Source organism: Anolis carolinensis, unplaced genomic scaffold (genome assembly GCF_035594765.1).
Source record: "Anolis carolinensis isolate JA03-04 unplaced genomic scaffold, rAnoCar3.1.pri scaffold_12, whole genome shotgun sequence".
In the NCBI taxonomy this organism is placed as follows: domain Eukaryota; kingdom Metazoa; phylum Chordata; class Lepidosauria; order Squamata; family Dactyloidae; genus Anolis; species Anolis carolinensis.
Window position 1 is genome coordinate 20949388 of NW_026943823.1, and position 24572 is coordinate 20973959.

At 41.3% G+C, this 24572-nt stretch overlaps 1 protein-coding gene across 1 annotated transcript in view; it reads left to right on the top strand.

The window, feature by feature from the left end:
- The window catches only part of atrx (ATRX chromatin remodeler), a 54567-nt gene that overhangs the window by 24213 nt on the left and 5782 nt on the right, over positions 1 to 24572 (top strand). The window contains exons 11-33 of the mRNA XM_008119842.3: positions 447 to 583; positions 825 to 1007; positions 2737 to 2830; positions 4235 to 4340; positions 5113 to 5292; positions 5863 to 6001; positions 6195 to 6304; positions 6597 to 6743; positions 7226 to 7403; positions 7915 to 8052; positions 9263 to 9438; positions 9834 to 9951; positions 12238 to 12368; positions 12601 to 12689; positions 12964 to 13136; positions 16072 to 16225; positions 16464 to 16564; positions 16842 to 16950; positions 17513 to 17690; positions 19121 to 19318; positions 20537 to 20686; positions 24093 to 24218; positions 24475 to 24570. Coding sequence (XP_008118049.1) covers positions 447 to 583; positions 825 to 1007; positions 2737 to 2830; positions 4235 to 4340; positions 5113 to 5292; positions 5863 to 6001; positions 6195 to 6304; positions 6597 to 6743; positions 7226 to 7403; positions 7915 to 8052; positions 9263 to 9438; positions 9834 to 9951; positions 12238 to 12368; positions 12601 to 12689; positions 12964 to 13136; positions 16072 to 16225; positions 16464 to 16564; positions 16842 to 16950; positions 17513 to 17690; positions 19121 to 19318; positions 20537 to 20686; positions 24093 to 24218; positions 24475 to 24570 — 3211 coding nt within the window. The remainder of the gene's footprint in view (positions 1 to 446; positions 584 to 824; positions 1008 to 2736; positions 2831 to 4234; positions 4341 to 5112; positions 5293 to 5862; positions 6002 to 6194; positions 6305 to 6596; positions 6744 to 7225; positions 7404 to 7914; positions 8053 to 9262; positions 9439 to 9833; positions 9952 to 12237; positions 12369 to 12600; positions 12690 to 12963; positions 13137 to 16071; positions 16226 to 16463; positions 16565 to 16841; positions 16951 to 17512; positions 17691 to 19120; positions 19319 to 20536; positions 20687 to 24092; positions 24219 to 24474; positions 24571 to 24572) is intronic.

Below are 24572 nucleotides of genomic sequence, written 5' to 3' on the forward strand. Positions count from 1 at the left end.
GCTTGAACTGCATTGGCTATGAAACCACTTCCAAAGTGTGCAAACAACAGCCCTAAGGATTCCATTGCAGTGAAAGTGGTGTCACACTGCATCCATTCTACTATGTAGTTAGGGCCTAGTTAATCCATGTTATGGAACTATATCAGCAACAGGTGTGCTTTAGGGCAGACAACCCCATCGAACCAGATCTCCTCCTCCTCTTTGGACTGCACTACCCATTTCTCAATTGCAGCAGGGTTTTATTGGCAGTATTTATAAGAATGGCCTCATTTCTCCACAAGCAACAGGTGGCTTTCTGCCACTGTGATCATTCAATCTCCCTTTTGTCTTGCACAGGCTTTAAGCACTCGGTCTTGCGTTACCTTTTTAGTACAGATATATACAAATTGTATTTGTCTGTTTACTGGTGAATCAATGGAATACGCCTTTTTTGTTTCACTCTAAAGAATTGCCAAGAAAATGCTTTTAGAAGAGATCAAAGCCAATCTTTCCTCAGACGATGAGGCCTCTTCCGACGAAGACTCGGACGGCGGGAAGGAGAAGAAGAATAAAGGAAGGAAATCCACAGCCACAGAGGAACACGGTGAGCACAAGGCACAGGCTTCATTCTCTGTAAATCTGTGATAAACTAAGAGTTTGCCTTAAAAGCAGATCTTTAGGCATTTTCTAGGTCCTCCAGCATGACCCTGTGTTGTGCTTCCACCAGAAGTTGGGCAGAGAATTATACTGGGGGGCCTAGTGATGCCACAATGATGGTGATACAGAGAAAAATAACTTACATGATAAAGCTCTAATGCTGTGCCCTTTTTTTCTTTCTGCGACAGAAGAGAATGATGAGGACGATGATGAGCTCGACTCAGATTCGGATGTTGAAGAAGCCAAGAAGCCGAGGTACAGGCACCGCTTGCTGAGGCACAAGCTGACTATGAGCGACGGAGACTCCGAGGAAGAGCCAAAGGGGAAGTCTAAAGAGACCAAAGACTCGAAGCGCAAAACTAGGAGGAAAGGTACGGAATCTATGCATGTGTTTCATAACGAGCACCAATGGGGCTATTAAGACAGCCATGTTGCATCCTATGAGATGACCAATCTGGCTTGTTCTCGTTGCTAGATGGAATGTCAGCACTTGTGCAAACATCACTGATTTAATTTCAACCAGCAATTTGATTTAGGCCATAGCCTTCATACCTTGTTTTAATTGATATATTGTATTACTGTTTTATCTTTTTATAGTGTGATTTGTATTATGTTGCCTATATTTTGTCCTATGTTGTTTGGGCCTGCCCCATGTAAGCCACCCAGAGTCCCCGCGGGGAGATGGTGGCGGGGTATAAATAAAGTTTTATTAATATTATTATTAACCAGGTCACCGCAGAACAAAAGCATTGTCTTCTCAGTTGTCTGCTTGGCAGAATGAATTTAGATGTGCTTTGAGCATGCACAGAGAGATCAGAGTCAGTGTCTTGAATTAAGCCCTTCAAGTTTGAACTGAGACACAGAGAGATTCACTGCCCCATTGAACTGAGATCCTTGCATGCACCTCATTCTGTCCATATGTGTGTGCGTGTTTTAATGTGTGTTTGTGTGGGCTGTGAACATAGATAAGACTGAATGCGAATGAGCTCAGATCGCAATTGTTCCTTTGTTTGATCCTGGGCAAAGGAGACACTACAAGAGTCTGCTGGGCGTGAGTGCATGCTGCTTTTATCGTATTCGGCTCAAACTCACATAGTTAATACTGTCTCAGATGTTGTTTCTGAGCAATGGGGAAAGCTTTGCCCCATGAGTGGTTTTTTTCCCATTTTTCCCAAATGCATCTCCCAATTTGAGTCATCTAGTTTCACAGCTCCCTCCTTTGCTCCTTCTTACCAGAATTTTTTACAGTTACATATATTGAGTATATATAGACAGGATAGCTTGGCAGACAATGGATAGACAATGATGCTGGGGAAAATGGAAGGAAAAAGGAAGAAGGGCTGACCAAGGGCAAGATGGATGGATGTTATCCTCTAAATGACTGGTTTGACCTTGAAAGAGCTGGGGGTGGCAACGGCTGATATCATTCTCCTGAGAATTGTTGATATCTCCTCTATAAATAATGACATTGAAGCAGTAGAATTTTTCAAGTGAAAATAAAAGGTTATGGATGTGAGACAGTATTTTCTTCTGTCCAGGAGAGTGTGGAAAAAGTCTATGCAGACATGTTTAGAGTGCAATTCCTTGCTTTCTTTGTGTGTTTTGCCTACAGCTTGTCCTTGTTTTAAGAAATAATGTCAGATATTTCTCAGTGTTTAGGCTTACAAATAAGATGCTACTTTTTTAAAACATACATCCTCTGCCTAATTGCTTGAAAATATTACCTCTGGACTGTAGTGAAAAAATAAACCCTTTGAAACAGCTTTAGGTCGCCTTCCCTCTGCAGCCTTTTGCTGCTGTTTGTCTCCAGCATCTTTCATCACAAGCTCATCTGAATTCTCCAGTTTTGGGTTTCAATACTGAAATTCATTTTTTTTCTCATTTACACATGCCAGCAGATGGCACCATTTCCCTTTCCTTGTCTTCTGTATTTGCTCAGAAAAGTATAGAGGCTGGGCCACACAGTGTGAGTTATCCTTACTGATAACTAGAACCTTTTATAGTCACTCTTGACTGTACCTTATTCTCTTTTCTTCCTATGAAATTGTTAATAAATACTAGACATTTATCTAGTCATTTCTGTTTTGTTTCCTCTTCAAGTGAGCAGCGAGGACTCTGATAATTCAGAAGAGAGCGAATCTGGGGTCAGCGAAGAAGTCAGTGAATCGGAGGACGACCAGCGCCCACGGACCAGGTACCAGAAATGACGGGAAGGGGAGGCCGGAAAGCCCCTCCATTGCCGCAATTAGGCTGCATTTTTCGGGTGTGGACCAAAAACGGCTGTTTGGCTACTTGCCCGTTTTTGGAAGGCGAGCAAAAATGGATCCGGGGGTCTCCCAGAATTTGGCAAGCAAAACAGATTGAGCTTCAGTCAAAAAGCACACATCTTCAAATCATACACAATTCAAGTACAGTTAATAGTGAAATGGGCATTATCTAAATGCGTCTGTTGTCAGCAAAGTGAAGCAACCACTGTGCTGTAAACATCCCAAAATATTTGTTTTCCGATGGGTCCATCACTCTGAACAATGACAGAGATTCCACTGTATCTGCCATGGAATCCTGGGGTTGGGAGTTTAGGGGGAGCATTTAGAATACGTTTCTAATAACTTTAGGGGTTTACATTGTTTGTTTTTAATACTGTAAATGTTTAATTCTGTTTTAATGTATGTTTTTAGGTTTTAAATTACAGTAGAGTCTCGCTTATCCAACGTAAACGGGCCAGCAGAACGTTGGATAAGCGAATATGTTGGATAATAAGGAGAGATTAAGGAAAAGCCTATTAAACATCAAATTAGGTTATGATTTTACAAATTAAGCACCAAAACATCATGTTATACAACAAATTTGACAGAAAAAGTAGTTCAATATACAGTAATGTATATTGTAGTAATTACTGTATATGTATATGTATTAATTACTGTATTTATGAATTTAGCACCAAAATATCACGATGTATTGAAAACATTGACTACAAAAATGCATTGGATAATCCAGAACGTTGGATAAGCGAGTGTTGGATAAGTGAGACTCTACTATACATTGTTTTGGTTTTATTGTGAGCTCTTTTTAGAGAGATAAAACAAAATAATAATAGGATAGTGCAGGCATGGACCAACTTGGTCCCTCCCTCCAGGTGTTTTGAACTTCAACTCCCACGACTCCTAACAGCCTACTGGCTGAATTGTGAGAGTTGAAGTCCAAAACACCTGGAGAGAGGGACCAGGTTGGCCCTTGCCTGGACTAGTGCCTCTCAAAACTATAAATCCCAGAGTACCATGACATGGAACCATAGCAATTGTAGTTGAATGATGGCAATATAACAATATGATGCAAATGGACCCCTAGTAGTTTAGCACACCATAATCCGAATGCAGAGGCCCAGCCCTCTTGCCTTGGAGCGCCCAAAGAGGCCAATTCACAACTCGGAATCAGCAGGAAAGGTGCAGAGGCCATCCCTCATCAAGGTGATGAGACTGATTCACAGCAACAGCATGTTTTGCCTTTGCCATTTGGGATACTGTGAAATAGGATGACATGCAAAAGCATTCAAGGAGCGGTCTTCCTTTATGGGCAAAAAAGTCTTCCTTTTTTCCAGATCAGCCAAGAAAGCCGAATTAGAAGAAAACCAGCGCAGTTACAAACAGAAAAAGAAGAGGAGAAGGATAAAGGTCCAGGAGGACTCCTCAAGCGAAAACAGCAAGGTATGAGTGGACTCAGGCCCTTGGCACTAGTTCTGTGGCCTCAAGGAGGGTAGTTTTTGTTGGAAATAGCAACCTCCCAAGCCTTTCACTATTTATTTGTTAATGAATATATTTGCTAGCTTGTATTCTATTTGTATGTTGATTTGCCAGTTTAACTGTACCTCTTTGATGTGAGAGTGGTTATAGACATGTCATTGTACTGAGCATGTTCAGACTCAGGACTTAATGTAAGGAATCTTGTAAACCATTGTCTCTGCTTAATGTACACACGTTGTTTCCCCCCCAAAAGTTCAACAGTTAATCATTGTCACAGTTCTTATCACAGTTCAGCAACTTTTAATTACAGTTCACGAGTGTAGTTAATGATTTTGTCCTTGCAGGCCTTCATTCCTTGGAACGGTGTCTTCAAAATTATTAGGTCTCATTCATTCATTCATTCATTCATTCATTCCCACACCTATCAAATCCACAATTATCAAATCTGCACATCATATTTTCATGACACCAGGATTATATCATAAAACACATTACATATCTTCACTAACCAGGTATCAGAAGAAAAAAGAGGGGGAAATATAATTACTTATAGTAAGCAAATGACTATTTTGTTGTCTAACATTTATCTTAACGTTGGTCTTCTTTCTATCAATGGTTGGTAAGCTTAAGTAATGATTTGTTATCATCAGCAGTTTGGTCCTTCTTGGAATTGCTGCTAAGGATGTGAAAGGATGATAGACTCATGTCTTAACTGGTTTTCTCCTTTGTTTCGCAGAGTAATTCAGACGATGACGACAACGATGATTCCAAATCTCCAGGGAAAGGCAGGAAGAAGATACGGAAGATCATCAAAGACGATAAGCTCAGAACGGAGACGCAGAATGCACTGAAAGAAGAGGAGGAGAGGAGGAGGCGGATCGCGGAAAGGGAGCGCGAGAGAATAAAGCTCAGAGAGGTACGTCAGTTTCCTCTAGATCACAGTAATAAGGGGATTTTCTGAGAAGTTTTAAGTGTTGCCGTTACTTCAGAATAATCCTGTCAAATGCAAGGGAGCTCATTGGAAGTATGGAAAGTGAAGTGTGGTATAATTATTATCCTGCTTTTTCTCTCTAAAGAAGAGACTCAAAGTGGTTCACAATCAAACCAATACAATACAATTTAAACCTATAAATATATAAACCTTAAAATGGAATTTAATATGAATAGTTATAACCAATTAATGTGCTATTTGTAGCTGATATACCCATATTTAACTCAAGTCTAATGTGCCACCAAATCTAATGCGTACCTCAGTTTTCAAAAAAGATAAGGGTTAAATTTGAGTAAATACAGTAATTGTAAGCCACCTGGTCTCAGAAATAATAGTGTACATAGTGTTAATAATAATAAATAATGTAAATAATAATACTTTCAGGACAGAAGTGTGTGTGTTTCAGTATTATCATTACAATCAGCAATGTGTTGCTTGGTTGTCCCTGAAATTGCTTGATTTATTTGTGCAAACATCCCCCCCCCCCCCAACCAGGTGATCGAAATAGAAGACGCACCCGTTAAATGCCCCATAACAACAAAGCTGGTTTTGGATGAAGATGAAGAAACTAAGGAGCCCATCGTTCAGGTTCACAAACACATTGTGACAAAACTGAAGCCCCATCAAGTCGATGGTAAGGGAACAGGGCCCAGACGTTGGCCTTGAGTCTCTGTCTGCTCCCGTAGGTTTAAAGCTTTGAATCAATAGAGCTGGAGAGAAACCCCAGTGTCCTGTCACTGCTGACTTGAACTAAAGCTGTAGATGGGGAAATCGGTTGCTAATTGCTGTTTTCCTCCCCCCCCTCCCAACCCCCCCTTTTTTTCTAGGTGTTCAATTTATGTGGGATTGCTGTTGTGAATCTGTGAAAAAAACACGGAAATCTTCAGGCTCCGGCTGCATCCTTGCCCACTGCATGGGCCTGGGGAAGACCCTGCAGGTAGGTTTCCTTTCTCCTTCCACCTTCTTCCTGCCTATATGACCCTGTGTATTACAATTATTGTGTTGTGGAAGGCTTTTATGGCCGGAATCACTGGGTTGCTGTGAGTTTTCCGGGTTCCATTTCCAGTGTTTTATAAGGGCATTAGGTATCCCTTTTTGTTCTTGCAACAACTTTGTGAGATAGACTGAGACGTCATACTTAACTTCATAAATAGCTAATTTTTGAAATACCCTTTTTAAAAAAGCATATATATTAACACTTGATGTGTTTGGCTTTCTCTCTCTTGAAGGTAGTCAGTTTCCTCCATACCATCCTGTTGTGTGACAAACTGGATTTCAGGACCGCACTTGTGGTTTGTCCCCTGAACACGGCCCTGAACTGGCTGAACGAATTTGAGAAATGGCAAGAAGGCCTGGACGACAATGAGAAGCTGGAGGTATGTTCTGCTCGAGATAAAATTCTCTTTCATTTCACAGTCAGTTGCCTTCTCCAGCCTTACTAATAATACAAGTTGAGCTTCCCTTATCTGAAATGCTTTGGGACCCAAAGTGTTTTGGATTTTGGTCTGTTTCTGATTTTGGAATCCGTAATGAGAGATCTTGGAGATGGGACTCGGAAGTCTAAACATGAAATTCATTTATATTTCCTATATGCTTTGTAGGCAGAAAATAATTCTATGCACTGTATTTTTAATGTGTGTGTACATTCAACTATCCAGCAGCAAGTGTGTCACACTCTCAGCCACACAATTGGGGGAATTTTGGGTTTTGGAGCATTTCAGGTCAGGGTTGCTCAATCTTTAGTAAAACTTGCTTTGACGGTAGGAAAGATGTATTTCTCAAGTAAGTGACTTAAGAATCATCCCAGTGTGGGGAGTGCATTATTGGTTCATCTCCTCCTTGCCCTCCCTCCATGAAGGTGAATGAGCTGGCCACAGTCAAGCGGCCTCAGGAGCGAGGCTACATGCTGCAGCGGTGGCAGGATGAAGGCGGTGTCATGATAATTGGCTACGAAATGTACCGGAACCTGGCCCAAGGGAGGAACGTCAAGAGCAAGAAGCTAAAGGAGATCTTCAACAAATCCCTGGTCGATCCAGGTAAGCAGGACGTTCTGCAGGTTTGTCTTTTCCTCTCACTTCTGTTTCTTCTTAGCCTTCCTTGTATCTGGGAGACTCGTGGATCCTTATCTCTGTCAGGTAGCTATAGCTTTCCTGAGTGTATAGCGTTCCAAGCTTGATTTTGTCTTCATATACCAGGAGGTGGCACTCTCTTGCCTGTGTTTCTAAACACACATTGAGAAAACCTCTGGGATTAACTCTTCAGTTGGACATTTTTAGAAACAAATGCTACTGAACATGACCTGCTCTATCATGACTTTATGACTTTTGCTCACTTGCTTACTACACAACATCTCAAAACAAATGTTTCTCTTTGCATCTTGCACTAAAGGGGTGCAGACGGCAATGTTTTTTCTCTCTGTTGACAAAGAGAGTAGAGTTATTACTAGAGCAGGCCACACACAGATGTGACGTACTGGGCGGAAATCTGCAAAGGACATCTTTTTTGCAGAGACAATAAAGAGTCTTGTTTTCTTTCTTTAAAAACCAGGCCCTGATTTTGTGATCTGTGACGAAGGACACGTGTTGAAAAACGAGGCTTCTGCTGTGTCCAAAGCGATGAATTCCATACGATCAAGGAGGAGGATCATCCTCACCGGGACCCCGCTGCAGAACAACCTCATCGAATGTGAGTGCATTTCTGGGGAGAGCCAGGTGCCAAACTGTTGGGGTTTTTTGTTCAATATCAGGAGGCATTGTTTGTCAGACGTATTGTATTCTACCAGGCCTTTGAAGCATTAACGGTACCATGGTGCACAGGATTGTGGCCTTAAGACCTGTCCAGACTAAGGATCACTTTCTTTTAGACATGGCTCCTTTTGCAAAACACTTGAGGATACCAACCCATCCTTCATTTTTCCCCCTTTAGTTTTTATTCAGAAATAAAGAAAAAAATGAACAACAACACTAAGAAAGGCAGATTTTCACGGTCTTTATCGTGAAAACTGAACACCTATCTGGCTATCTACTATGACATATTACAAAACTAAATCAAAAGCAAACATACTAACCTCACATAAACCTACATGAATATACATGGTCTAAACACGCAACTACAGAGACAATTCTACACACCTCATGGTCTTTTTCTTTTGATTTTTACTCCTTATTGTCCTACTCCCTTTAGATAAGAGTATATAACCAACTCCTTGCAACTCCAGATGTTTTTGGAGGAAACTGGTTATCTGGATCTAGTGCAGTCTGGCTTTAGACCAGGCCATGAAACAGTCCTGATCCACTGGGAACTGGACAGGGGAGTGTGTCTCTGTTGGTTTGACAAGTAATTGGAGCAGTTCAGTAATTTACTATGAAACAATGTGATTGAGAAATGGAACAGCCTTGGATTATGTTTTGGTTGGTATGATTGTAATTGTTGTTTTTAATCATTCAGTTGTTTGGTTTTAAGTGTAATTGTTTATTGTTTATATGACTTCGAATTGCTGCCTGTTGTAAGGCTGCCTTGAGTCCCCTCAAGAAAGGCAGGATACAAATATGATAAATAAATAATAACCACCCTTCGTATGATTGACATTTGCCCCCATGCAGCCACACTTCTTAATCTAACGTTGTCCTTAGGATTTTGCGGGAGGGAAGTTGGGCAGCCACGTTAAGTGTATCGCATCAAAGACGACAAAGGGACATGTGGCCCCTGGAAGGCCACCAGGTTTCCTTTGGCACTAAACCATTATGGACTCCGGACTCGGTCAGCTCACAAAAGCATGTGTCGGATGGAACCCTTCAGCCATCGAGGCACCGCCAACTTCTCCGTTGCTTTTCCCAGGGCTCCTCTTGCCGTAGCAGACTAAACAATCATGGGCTTTTCCTTTGTGGCTCCTCAGATCACTGCATGGTCAACTTCATCAAGGAGAATTTGCTGGGGTCCATCAAGGAGTTCCGAAATCGATTTATAAACCCGATCCAGAACGGTCAGTGTGCCGACTCCACTATGGTCGATGTCCGGGTGATGAAGAAGCGTGCACACATCCTCTATGAAATGCTGGCTGGTTGCGTTCAGGTACGCGTTTTCGTTATTTCTCATATTTTTTACCATTCAAGGCCCTTGGGTTCTGACCTTTTAGTCATAGCAGCTTTGGAGTTTTGATTGATTTGTAGGAACTATTTTTTCTCCCAAATCTTTTATTCCTGTTAACCAGAAAGGAAATGTCCTGAAAGCTTTCTCCCAACTTCCCAAAGAAGAGCAAGACATGTACGTGATGGATAGATGTATCTCTTTGATTTCAGACTGCATATTGTTTTCTTGTTCATTCCCATTGCAATTTGCCCTGCTATCTATATTCTGTATCACGTGAACTCTTTCATCAATGGAGTGAGATTTCAAAACTGACCAGTGTTCTTGATGTGCTTCAAAAATATGTTCTATAATTGACTACTTTCATGCTTCTTTTACAGAGGAAGGATTATACTGCTCTAACAAAGTTCCTGCCCCCCAAATATGAGTACGTTCTCGCTGTTAGGATGACTCCTATCCAGTGTAAACTGTATCAGTACTACCTGGATCATTTAACAGGTAAGGTTGACATCGCGGTTCCTTGTGATATTCTACTTTTTTGGTTTGTTTCTGTAGATGTCTGCTTCCTCTTGCATTGCGTTGTGTGTTCTTAGAAGTCTTTATCCACACTCATCACTGTGACAAATGTTAGTCTTTGAACAGGAGTGCATTTTTGTAATTATGGTCATTGGTTTTTTTTGAACACATCCTGATGGAGCCTCAATGCTGCAGTTTTTCTCTTTATGTGTATTCGTGTTTATACAGATTGTTGTATTTTATTATCTTATTTTATTTTAGTGGTGGTTTTGCTTTAATTGATCATTTGTTTTTATGTCTGTTGGATTTTTTGTCCCATATGTAAGCAGCCCCGAGTCCCTTTGGGGAGATGGTGGCGGGTATAAAAATAAAATTATTGTTATTATTATTATTATTATTATTATTATTATTATTATTATTATTATTATTATTATTATCACTATTACTATTATAGTTTAGACCTTGTGCACTACAGCTTCTTATTGTTTTATTGTCTTGATGTGTGAATTTGGCATTTGATGCTTAAAATAGGGATTTATTTCTTTTCTTTTTTTAATAATAATTTTTATTAAAGGAAAATAGGGATTTATTTCTGATGACAACTCAGGCTTCTTAAGATGGTGTTGATGGCAACATTGTAGTAGAGGAGCAAAATTCTGATCATCATCATCATTTTTTTGCTCTTATCTTCTGCCCTGGCTTATAGAAGCTTCTCTAGTAGTAGTAGTAGTAGTAGTAGTAGTAGTAGTAGTAGTAATGGTATCTTATTTGCTTCTACCTCTGGGTCTATCACATACATGTATTTCGTTAGTCATTGTCCTGCCTTTCTTCTAGCTTAGGATCCAAGCTGATGTAGTTCTGCTGAGCCTGGAACCCCAGGTTTTGGCGGTGGCCAGGGGAGCATTTGCACAATTAAAACTTGTGTGCCAGTTGTGCTCATACCTTGGGACGCCAGATCTCTGGGAAGCCAGACTTGGCCATGGTGGTCCATGCTGTGGTTACATCCCGAATAGACTACTCCAACATGCTCTACGTGGGGTAGCCTATGAAGACGGTTAGAAAGCTTCAAGCTTCACTGGAGTGGCATACAGGGAGCATACAACCCCCCGTTATGTCAGCTCCACTGTCTGCGTGACTGCTACCAAGCACAAAGTGCTGGCTTTAGCCTATAAAGCCCTAAATGGTTCTGGCCCAGCTTACCTGTCCAAATGTATATCCTCCTCCGTCGCAGGCACAACTGGCGAGGATGAGAGACAGGGCCTTCTTAGTGGTCTCCCCCCCCCCCCCCAGCTGTGGAATTTCCTCCCCAGGGATATTAGATCACTCGCTTCCCTCCTGACCTTCCGAAAGAGAGTGAAAATGTGCCTTTGGGAATCAAGCTTTCGGAGAACAATTGTAGTGCAATAGAAGGATATGGAATTATGTGCAATGATTACTGGAATGACCCGGACTTTGCAGACAGTGTGGTTAAATAGTGATTGTAATGTCTTTTAAAATCTATTTTAAAATGTTGATTTTAATTGTTGATTGCTCTAAGTCATCGAATAGCTGCCTGTGTAAAGCCGTCTTGAGTCCTTTTCAGGGTTGAGGAGGGTGGGGTATAAATAGGGTAAATAAATAATAATAATAATAATTATTATTATTATTATTTATTTATATTCCGCCCTATCTCCCCGAGGGGACTCAGGGCAGATTCCAACATAAAATGGCAAACATTCAATGCCTCCATAAACAAACAAATACTGACATAAAAATCCCAGAGAAACCCCACATATAAAAATTACATTAAAACCTCATATCAATTTAAATTCTAACATCAATACATTAAACCTAACATCAATAAATTAAACTATGTGTAGTCAAACAAAATTATATAAAATTATATAAAAATCCGAACAAGCATCCACATAAGTTTACAACAGCCAACTAGATAAATAAATGAATGCACAGTTTTGTAAAAACACAATACAATTAGAAAGCTTTCAGTACAAAAATAGAAAGACAGTTGCCTCGCATGCCTGTATTTCCATGTGGGTCCAGTGACTGCATTAGATCTCTGAAGACATGGAGTATAGGCTTGTCTTTGCTTTCTGGGCATTCTTGCCTAAAGAACTGGGCATTGGATGCAATCATTCACCAAAAAGTGGAAGCAAATGTTCCTGCTGGAGTTAGTGATGGGAGTGCATGTGTGAGAGAGGGTTGTTTTGCGCAACGGCACATGCTGCTTGGCCAAAATGTCGCTATTTCCCTCTGCTTCTTTATTGCCAGGCGTCAGCAGCGAAGGAGGCGGCGGAAGAGGCAAAGCGGGAGCCAAGCTCTTCCAGGACTTCCAGATGTTGAGTCGGATCTGGACCCATCCCTGGTGCTTGCAGCTGGACTATATCAGCAAAGAGAACAAGGTAGGCGGCAACCTTCTTCCTTCCTTCTTTTTCTCTGGTGAAAGCCCTTCCGATGGAGAGGCTATGTTAACGTGATAGACCTTTTGCTGAATTATTGCCAGATATTGGGGAGTCTGGGGCATCTGTTGCAAAAGTACTCTACTTGATGGTCCTGTGACTCAGATTTTAAAAAGCACACAGCAAGGTTTAATGAAATGCCTCTCATCAAACCAGCTACTATTTTGTTTTCCAGGGCTACTTTGATGAAGACAGTCTCGATGAGTTCATAACATCCGACTCTGAGGAATCCTCAGTGAGCTTAAGTTCTGATGAATGTGCTAAGTAAGTGGAACTGTAATGGTAAAGATGCTCATTATGACGACTACAATAATGCCTAATGTAAATTGGTTTTTTTTAACTGATTTATGTTTTATTGTATTGTATTGTTGTTTTGGCATTGCATTTTTACCAGATCTGTAAGCCCCCTTGAGTCCCCTCGGGTGAGAAAGGCCGGATAGAAATGGCGTAAATATATGAATAAATAAATAGTGAACAATAATTACAGTAACCATCCAGCCAGATCTCTCACAACCATTGGTAAATGTTATACCTACAGGAAGAAAAAAACCAAAGGCAAAAAGTCAAAGAAAGACAGTAGCTCCAGCGAAAGTGGCAGCGATAACGATGTGGAAGTGATTAAGGTCTGGAACTCGAGATCTCGCGGAGGCGGAGATGGAAACGCAGAAGAGCCCTCAAACAACCCTCCACCCGCCGCAAAGCCAGAGGAAGGTAATTGTTGGAAGTAGCAACCTCCCAAGCTTTTCACTATTTATTTGTTAATGTATATATTTGCTAACTTGTATTCTGTGTGCATGTTGATTTGCCAGTTAGACTGACCTCTTTGGTGTGGGAGGAGTTATAGACATATAATTGTACTGAGCATCTTCAGACTCAGAACTCCATTTTGTATTGAGCCTACTTTACACCTCAGTGGAGGTGGATGTCTGTTTTCCAGCAGACCTCAGTGGAGGTGGATGCATGTTTCTGTTTGGACTTCAATAGAGAAATATGACTTTTTCAGTGAGTACAACTATAGTTAAAATGTATAGCAGTGATTTTCAACCTGGGGTCCCCAGATGTTTTTGGCCAACAACTCCCAGGAATCCCAGCCAATTTACCAATTGCTAAGATTTCTGGGAGTTGAAGGCCAAAAACATCTGGGAACCTCAGGTTGAGAACCACTGGCCTATAGACTATTGATTAAGAATGATACCCTGTGTACTCAATGCACAGAGAACTACATCCTATCTATAACTGAATTTAAAATACAAAATATGCCTGTATGGTGAATTAATACAAGAGTAAACAAGGTATGTTATTTTTCAAAGAAGACTTTGTATTTTTTTAGTGCATATTTTAAACTAAGAGTTTTCAAGGGAGTGCATATCATTTGAGCAACTGCAATTTCAACTTCAAAGAAACAACCATCCTCCGCTAACCAAATATATTTTTGTAATGGCATGTCTTTGTCTTTGGCAGTTACCTGTGTGCCATTACATGAATGCTTATGAATATAATTTGTTCAAAGGGTTGACTTCTAACAAGATCATTCTTTTCTTGACAAGTGGTTTTCAAAAGGTGGTCTTCATGGAGATTCACATTTGCCAAATGGATATGGCATCATTTTACCTTTTCAATAAGGTTATGATTGCCATTTATTTTCAAAGAGATATGTGCCCAGAGACTGGGTACTGTTATTTCCAATAGTAATAAGTGTAGTTTATCTAAATCTTGGAAGCTCAGTCAAGGAACAGGTCACACTCTCTCAGCCTCAGAGGGAGGCGTCAAAGGCAAAACCCTCTCTGACCAAATCTTGCCCAGGAAATCCCATCATAGGTTTGCACTAGGGCCGCAACAGGTGAAACAATTCTAATATTAAAGAAGGCCAAAAAGGCTTCTCTTTCTTACTGTAATGTATTTGCAAACTAACAATATTCAGTCTGTATTCCAAGCTTGGATATTAACATACCTTCATGATTTATTTCCCTTTCTCTTCAACCCTTTCCCCTCAAAAGCCATCAACAGAGAGACAGATGACATGAAATAAAGCTCCGTTTCCTCCCTTTAAAGTGTGTTATTGTGCCTTCGTTTAGATATGTTTGAATTCCTTAATGGATAACTCCCTCTTTTATGTCTCAGTCCCTTTATTGAACTCCCTGAAAGGGATGTCAGGGAAATCATTCTGTGGAGCTGAAAGTAACAGTGAGATCAAAGTATTAAGAGGAGAAGGAAGGATTTTTCTGTATTTATAATAAATCAGTGTGTGTGTGTGCAGCACACTATTAAGAAGAGATTAACATGGCAGAGTAATAACGCTGTCTGAAGAATGTGGGTAATATAAATAAAGGCCGGACTGCAGTATCAACCTGTAAGGCCACTGATAAATGTGTGTATGCATTACTGTGAAAGGAATGTAGGCATCTAATGGATCTCGTGGATTGTCTTTCATGTGTGTGGCATTGTATGTGTATATGTGTGTGTGTGTATATATACATATATATATTCTGCCTTTGCTTTTCTGAGGCACAATAAAATGTCCATAGTTGTTCTCTCCAAATATCAGCAATAATATTATCAGAAACATTAATACTATATTATTATTATTATTGACACAACGACATTGTATGACACAGCAAACAAGATAGATATGCTGGATTTCGTATCACAAAATCACAAGTCGAACACTTCCCAAGTGTCTAGGTCTGCGTGATGTATTTTCGGATGATGTGCGCAGATCCCAGCAGGGTGGCCTTTTGCAGTTGGCAGATCGTAATTTTGTCAGTGTCTATTGTTTCCAAATGCCAGCTGAGATCTTTTGGCACGGCACCCAATGTGCTGATCACCACCAGGACCACCTGTACTGGTTTCTGCCAGAGTCTTTGCAGTTCAATCTTGAGGTCCTGATAACGGCTGAGTTTTTCCTGTTGTTTTTCGTCAATGCAACTATTATTATTATTATTATTATTATTATTATTATTATTATTATTATTATTATTATTTCTGCAGTGCTGTACGCACTGTCCTTGGGCCCCATAATTCAATAATTCCATGTAATTAAATGACAATCCTGTTCTAATATTTGGAAAATATTTTTGTTTGATTTTTTTATGCTTAACTTGGAAAAGCAGCATAATTTTTATGAAATGACACAATATTTTAGTGTGATTTTACAGCCTCAATGAGAGGGAGTGCAATATAAAGGTAAAAGTTTCCCCTTGACATTAAGCCTAGTTGTGTCCGACTCTGGGGGTTAGTGTCGATCTCAATTTCTAAGCCGAAGAGCCAGCATTGCCCGTATACACCTCCAAGATTATGTGGCTGTAGGCATGACTGCATGGAGCGCCATTACCTTCCTGCCGGAGTGGTACCTGTTAATCCACTCCCATTTGTGTGTTTTCAAGATGCTAGGTTAGCAGAAGCTAGGGCTAACAGCGGGAGCTCACTCCGTTCTCTGGATTTGAACTGCCAACCTTCTGGTCAGCAAGTTCTTGTAAGCCACCCCGAGCCCTAGGGGAGTGGCGGCATATAAGTTTGAATAATAAATAAATAAAAATAAAGTTCTGCAGCTTAGCTATTTACCCAATGCGCCACCACAGCCCCTTATGGGAGTGCAATACATCCTGATTAAATTGTATGTTTCTTTCTCTCTCTTTTTTTATCTTAGCTAAAGCCACTTCGTCTTCCAACCCAGGGAGCCCTGCGCCTGATTGGTACAAGGATTTTGTGACGGAGGCGGATGCGGAGGTGCTGGAGCATTCTGGGAAGATGGTGCTGCTCTTTGAAATCCTCCGCATGGCAGAGGAGCTTGGGGACAAAGTGTAAGTCCTTCTTCCCATTGGGAAAGACCCCAAAGCCATCCAGATGCGTAATGCATTGCTTGCATTGATAAACTAGTTCAGGCTTATGGTCTTATTGCTGTAGTGAAGGCAGTTGAAGCCAGGCCAGCTTCAACTTCTGGCATCTCTATGAATGGGAGGCCTCCAAGTCTGTTTCCCATAGGCCTGCCTCTCTTGAGTCTGTCCTCTGATGCCGCTTTCCTTTTCTCCTCACTTCCAGTTTAGTCTTCAGCCAGTCCCTCATCTCCCTGGACCTGATAGAGGACTTCCTGGAGCTCGCCAGTCGGGACAAAGAAGAAGGCAAACCCATAGTATATAAAGGTCAGCATTGGTTTGGAGACTTTGAGGCCTTTCCTCCCATTTAAAGCTTTGCGTTTTCCACTCATAGCAGAATACTTCAATGCTTATAGCAGAGTAACTTACTAGCAGCAGCGTGACCCAGCACCAGTAGCCAAAAGTGATAAAAAAAGAACAAAAACACAGAGACCAATGTTATCTCTTTGGGGCTTTTATTTTGTACTGTTACTTTTATCTATTTGAAATATATTTTAAAACGGTCAGTGGAAATCACTCACCTGCTTGCCTTTTGCCTTCCTAGGGGAAGGGAAGTGGTTCAGGAACATCGATTACTACCGTTTGGACGGCTCCACGACGGCTCAGTCCAGAAAGAAGTGGGCTGAGGAGTTCAACGATGTGACGAACGTCAGGTAAAAAACAATGTTCTCTTGTGGCCTGTAAGCGGTGAGGCCCTGCAGCCTTTCATATTCTTTTCTTTCAAGCTTTGTAGTGTCATTTACAAATAAGCAAAGCAAGTCTCTTGAAGCATGCTTTGAACAACACTCTGAAAATGGGGGAATTCCAGACATGAAACAATCAGGTCCTGCTAACACCTCCCAACAAAGGATGCCCCCAGGCAGGAAGCAGCTGGGCTTTGAAGCTGCAATGCTTTTCAATGCTAATCAAGCTGGTCAGTAGCAAAATTCACACTTGCCTCAAACAGACAAGAGTTCTTTCTCCCAACCTGGACATTATTCCCCACTTGCCTAGTTTCTAATAGACTTCACAACCTCTGAGAATGCCTGCCATAAATGTGGGTGAAATGTCAGGAATATGGCCATACAGGCTGGAAAACTCACAGCAACCCAAGTTGAGAGTGTGTTAACTTAAGTTTATTTATAGTTTATTTAAATTGGTTGATTAAGAAGTGGCTCTTTCATATTGATGTGGAACAAACCTAAGTTGAATCGCATTTTTTGTTGCTTTTTGCAGAGGCCGCTTGTTTATTATCTCCACGAAAGCAGGGTCCCTTGGGATAAACCTGGTGGCTGCCAACAGAGTCATCATTTTCGATGCTTCCTGGAATCCCTCCTACGACATCCAGAGCATATTCCGGGTTTATCGCTTTGGGCAGACCAAAGCCGTGTTTGTGTACCGCTTCTTGGCTCAGGTAGGTCACAACCACCATTTTCCAGTCATGAAATGTTCTAGGGCACCATAAGATGTGAAGAGGTGTTAGCTTGCTCTTGCTCTTATACTCCGACTCCCAAAAGCCCCTATTGCTGGCTTGTCCAATGACCAGGGATTCTGGGAACACCTGAACACCTGCAGGGCCACACATTTGAAGCCACTGCTCCAGGAGGAAACCACTGGCCACTTTCAGTGTGCCTTTTCTTTCAGTTCGTCTCAACTTGGAGACTGGGAATTATTCGTCCCTTTAAATTAGGAACTTTCAAGTGAGTTGAGGCTTTCTTTTCTGCTTCTTATACAGGAATTCTATGTGTGTGTTGATATGCCAATTTGACTGATCTCTTTGGTGTGGGAGGGTTTATAGACTTGCGATTGTACTGAGCGTGTTCAGACTCAGGACTCCATTTTGTATTCAGTGCCTGTTTACCACCTCAGTGGAGATGTATCTGCTATCCCCTCAGTGGAGATGTATGTATGTCTGCTTTACACCTCAGTGGAGGTAGATGCATGTTTGCATCACACCTCAGTGAAGGTAGATACATGTTGCTGTTTGGACTTCAGTAGAGATCTATTACTTATGGACTTCAGTGAGTACAACTATACCTAAAGACTATGGATTATTGATTAAGAATGATACCTTGTGTACTCAACACACAGAGAACTACATCCTATCTATAACTGAACCTTAAATAAGAAATGTGCCTGTATGGTGAATTACTACAAGATATTTGCGAGTAAACAAGATAGGTTATTTTTCAAAGAAGACTTTGTTTTTTATATCAGAGTGCATATTTAAACAATTTCAAGGTAGTTCATATGGACAATTACAGCTGCAACTCCAGCTTCAACTTCAAAGAAACAACCATCCTCTGCTAACCAAATATATTTTTGTAGTGGCATATCTTTGTTCTTGGCAGTTCAAAGGCACGGTTCTTCAGTCTAATAGCTGAGTTACCTGTGTGCCATTACATGAACGCTTATGAATATCACTTGTTCAGAGGATTGACTTCTAACAAGGTCATGCTTTTCTTGACTAGTGGTTTTCAAAAGGTGGTCTCCACATGTTCATGGAGATTCACATTTGCCAAACGGATAGGACATCATTTTTCCTTTTCAGTAAGGTTATGATTGCCATTTATTTCCAAAAGAATATGTGCCCAGAGACTGGGTGCAGTTATTTCCAATAGAAGTAAGTATTATGTAGTGGAGTATTTACCTGTATGAACAGGGAGACTTCGTCTAATTATCCTCCATATGTTTGATATTATTTTAATTAGTTTATTGCATGTGGGATTTATGTTCCGAGTGGCTCACAGTCTAACTTCACTCCCTTGGCCCTCCTTGCCCTTTTCTAGGGCCTGTCTTGACAACGGACTTTCCCAAACCCGAACTCTGTGTGTTGCTTCTCAGGGAACGATGGAGGACAAGATCTACGACCGGCAGGTGACCAAGCAGTCACTCTCATTCCGGGTGGTGGACCAGCAGCAGGTGGAGCGGCACTTCACCATGAACGAACTCACTGAGCTCTACGCCTTTGAGCCGGACTTGCTGGACGACCCCAACTCCGAGGAGAAGAAGAAGAAGAGGGACACGCCAATGCTGCCCAAAGTGAGTGATGGATACATAGCTACCATCTTGTGTAAAATTTTCTTGTGGAGCCTCATGGAGATGAGGTTTTATGCTACCTTGACTCAAGCTTTCTAAATTCTGCTGTGTTTTAATCTGCTTCCCGAAATGTGTTGTCAAAGGCTTTCATGGCCGGAATCACTGGGTTGCTGTGAGTTTTCCTGGCTGTATGGCCATGTTCCAAAAGCATTCTCTCCTGTCGTTTCGCCTGCATCTATGGTAGGCATCCTCAGAGGTTGTGAGGTCTGTTGGAAACTAGGCAAGTGGGGTTTTTATATCTTTGGAATAATATCCAGGGTAGGAGATAGAACTCTTGTCTGTTTGAGGCAAGTGTAAATGTTGCAGTTGGCCACTTTGATTAGCATTGATATATAGACCTCACTTGCCTAGTTTCCAATAGTCCTCACAATCTCTGAGGCTGCCTGCCATAGATGTGGGCAAAATGTTGGGAGATAATGATTCTGGAACATGGCCAGACAGCCCATAGAACTCACAACAACCCATTGCTTCCAGAAATGTTTGATTCTGAGGCAATCCATAAAAGTTTTACCTTTCAAGCGACTGATTGGATGCAAACTGCATTTCAGGTGCTTAAATGTTGATCTTTCCCTGTTGAATATAATTTAACCTGCATTTGGTGACTTTGTTTGGAATGGGGCACATGGATCGAATGGCACTGTGTTCAAGGAGTATTGTTGCCATGAGAAGTACGCACTTTTTAAAGGACTCCCTCCAGTCACTTTAGCCCTTTGATGTTGAATATTATTATTACTGTTTACAGTTGTTAGAGAAAATTTCTACTATTATTATTACTATTTGAAGATAGATTTACTTGTGATAATTTAAGTTTTGAATCTGCCCTTTTCCCCCTCCTATGACATCTTTTTAAAATAGTACCATTCCAGTTCTCTCCCCCCCCCCAAAAAAAAAAAAAAAAACTTCGGCTTTTGCCACTTGCCCTGATAAAGAAAGCTCAGGTGTGCCCAGGAGAGTCTTATAATAATATGCTCACCAAAATCCTGACCAAGTTCAGCGTAACTTTGAAATGGGACCATTGAGGGAACAAACGGCCTTTCCGTCTGTTTTTCATATCCCCTCCATGATGAGCTACACCTCCTCGGGAAACATGGGGATTTGAATTGTTTGTCTTAAGAGAGCTGTGGCTGCTTCTCACAGAGCACTCCCGTTCTTGTTCCTCAGGACACGATTCTGGCAGAGCTGCTCCAGATCCAGAAGGAACATATAGTGGGCTACCATGAACACGACTCGCTCCTGGACCACAAAGAGGAGGAAGAGCTGACCGAAGAGGAGCGGAAGGCTGCCTGGGCCGAGTATGAAGCCGAAAAGAAGGTAGGGGCCCTTTCAGGGCTTTGCCACAGCATCACCACCAAAATGAAGCTGTTACTCTGCATCATAGCCAAGGAACCAAGGCCATCCCAATATAGTAGCAGTAGTAGTAGTAGTAGTAGTAGTAGTAGTAGTAATAATTAAAATAATAATAATACATTTTATTGTCACATGCCTCTCCTGACAGTTCGAGGCAAGATACAATGGAGTCAAAACACATGGACATAAAATACATAGATATAAACACATAATAATAATAATAATAATAATAATAATAATAATAATAATAATAATAATAATTTATTACCCGCCTTTCCTTGCTTGAAACAGAGTACAATGTATATGGTTGCATGGCCTGTTTTCACTACACTCTATTGTCTTTTATTACTTATTGTCACTTTCATTGAGTTAATTTTGTTAATATTGTTAGTTGTTATTTTATGTTAATTGGTGCTGTTTATGTGTTTTGTGTGGCACTTTTGTTGTGCTATTTTGTAAGCCCCCCCCCGCCCCCCCGGTTCCTCTTGGGAGATAGTGGTGGGATATAAATAAAGTTATTATTATTATTACTACTACAGTGGATAAAATACATAGATATAAACACATAATATTAATAATAACAATAATAATAATTTATTACCCCTCTCCTTGCGGCTTGAGGCAGGGTACAATGGAGTCAGAACACATAAACATAAAATACACAGATATAAACACAATAATAATAATAATAATATATTTTATTACCTGCCTCTTCTTGCAGCTTGAGGCAGGGTATAACAAAGTCAAAATATATGAACATAAAATACATGATGTAAACACATAATAATAATATATTTTATCACCCGCCTTTCCTTGTTGCTCGAGGCAGGGTACAACGGAGTCAAAACATATGAACATAAAATACACAGATATAAACACAGTAATAATATATTTTATTACCCGCCTCTCCTTGCAGCTCGAGGCAGGGTACAACAGAGTCAGAACATATGAACATAAAATACATTGATAAAAACACATAATCATATTTTTATTTATTTCCCTCCTCTCCTAATGGCTTGACGCCAGGTAAAACGGAGTCAAAATCCATGAACATAAAATACATCGATTAAAACACATAATAATAATAAAATCATGATAGTAATTTATTTCTCACCTCTCCTTCTGGCTCAAGGCGGGGCACAACGTGATTAAAAGAGCAAGAGAAGATGAAACACTATTAAAATCTATATTTTTATTATTATTTATGCCCGCCTTTTTCTCTCTAAAAAGAGACTCAAAACGACTTACCAGTAAAAACAGTGCAATACAATTCAAAACTTAAATATATATATATATATATATATATATATATATATATATATATATATATATATAACAAAATATCCAAGGTAAAACACAGACGAGTTAAAATTCACCGATAAAATGCAAAAGTTAAAATGCACTGAGATAGGGCCCTCCCGTCCTCCAAAATATTGGGCCATGCTGGCTGTGGCTGATGGGAGTTGCAGCCGAAAGGCGCATAGAGGAACTCTGATCTCTCCTGTTAATGCTCAGGGTTTGTGGGCAGGGAAACACTTCTCCTTGGCAGGCGTTTGCAGATGGCATGGAATTTTTAAAAAGATCTTTATTAAAAAACATCTTTGTGGAATTCAGTCCAACACAAGGAACTCTTGACTGTTTCCACCCTGATTTCAAATCCATACTCTTGTCTCACTTGTCAGAAAGTTGGCTGCGAAATTCTTGCTCCATAGGCAGTATTTTGGAACGAAATCCCAAGGGGAAAAAAAGAAAGAAGCAGGGAATGTTTACATCGTCTTTCTGTGGATATGCCATGTTGAGTCAGTTAATGTGATTTCACACATTTAATGGGTTTCACATCTGTAAGACACCAAAAGAGCTCTCTGCCAGAAACAAAACAAAACAAAAAATAGGCTCTTTCTGGATTCTGGCACATTAAACTAAGCGTGCGAAGGATGAGTGGAAGCGGACCAAGACCGACCCGTGGGAGTGTTTTTGCACTGACACTTGCGGAGGAGGAAGAGGGCTCCAAGACAAACACCCGCGATGTTTGGGAGACGTGGGAACGCTATGAGAAGTGGTCAGAGGAGCTTGGGCAGTCCCTTCCCGGCTTTTGGGAGCCGATGCTGCACCTGCTAATGGGCAAGGTCCTAAGCCACTTTGGCGATGGGCAAAAGAGCAAGGTTTCGCAAAGCTGGGCCTTAACTCTTGGGTGTGATGGAGCCCTCGGTGGCATAGGAGTTAAACCCTTGTGCTGGCAGGACTGCTGACTTGAAGGTTGGGTTGCTCTCCAACCCGGGGAGAGCGTGGATGAGCTCCCTCTCTCAGCTCCAGCTGCATGTGGGAGCATGAGAGAAGCCTCCCACAAGGAGGGTAAAAACATCAAAACATCTAGGCCTCCCCTGGACAATGTCCTTGTAAACAGCCAATTGTATTGTATTGTTTTGGGCATGGCCCCATGTAAGCCGCCCCGAGTCCCCGTTGGGGAGATGGTGGCGGGGTATAAATAAAGTTTTATTCTTTATTATAATTCTCTCACACCAGAAGCAGTATCTCAAGACGCTCCTGACACACACAAAAAAAACCTCTTGGGTCAGCTCATAAAGGGGAAGGCAGGTTTTCAAATAACAGGGTCTCAAACCATCTAGGCCCCCAAATAGCTCCTTGAATGGACTCCAGGAACTATGGGGAAATTGAAAAGAAGTGATTTCATTCAGGCAACCCCTCTCTATCCCAGGCCTGATAGGAAGGCAAAGGCAGTCTTTCTCGGTATTTCCCTGGCCACTGCTTCTGTTGTCCCGTACTTTTCACACAATCCTAGAGAGAGACCACATGGGTCATCCAGTCCAACCCCATTCCACCAAGCTGGAAGACACTGTCAAAGCCCTCTCGACAGAAGGCCAACCAGCCTCATAGACATTTGAAGGTTCATTGAGAAATAGGGCTATAGAATCAAAGGGACCCCCAAGGGCCATCCACTTCATCATCTTTCTGCCAGGCAGGAAAAGCATAATCAAGACCTTATTATTTTCAATAGAAGTCAACAACAACAATAATTCATTTATACTCTGCCACCATCTCCCATAGGTACTCGGTCGGCTTATAAAATAGCACACATAAAATGTAGTACATAAATATTTAAAATCAATAACACATTTACATAAAACTACACATATAAAATTAACAAGGCTACTCAATTTAGATTAAAAAATCACAGGTGGATTTTCCTTTCTTGTCATTTGTTCCCATGGCTCAATCGAGTCCTAGTTCCCAGGGCAGCAGAAAGGAAGCCTGCTCCCTCTTCCTTAGGACCTCCTTCCCAATATTTAAACATGACTCCCATGTTTAGGGTTGGATGCTCAGAATGCCCCCTGCTCTTGGCTTTTTTCAGGGCCTGACGATGCGTTTCAATGTGCCGCCCGGGGCGAATGCCTTCCATGGGAACTTCAACTCCCAGGCGTCGTACATCCCCTTCAACCTGGCCGCCTTGTCTGCCATGAGCAACCAGCAGCTGGAGGTAAGAGGGAGGACTCCCAAATGCCATCGAATGTGATGTTTATGGCTGAATTACTACACTGCTTAAGGCAGAGCAGTCACTCAGCTAAACTATCTGTGATTGGAGTTCTATTCCCAATCTAGTTGTGTGTCTGTCTTTCTATTCTGTGGCCCAGCTCCATTGTTGGACTCAGGAGAGAAGTGGGATTTTGTTGTCTCTGTGGTCAGCTCAGACTACCGCTTTTTTGATCATTCATTTATTCAACCCGTCTCTCTAGGATCTCATCAATCAAGGCCGGGAGAAAGTCGTGGAAGCCACTAACAACGTGACTGGAGCCAGAATCCAGCCCCTTGAAGACATCATTTCCAGTATAGT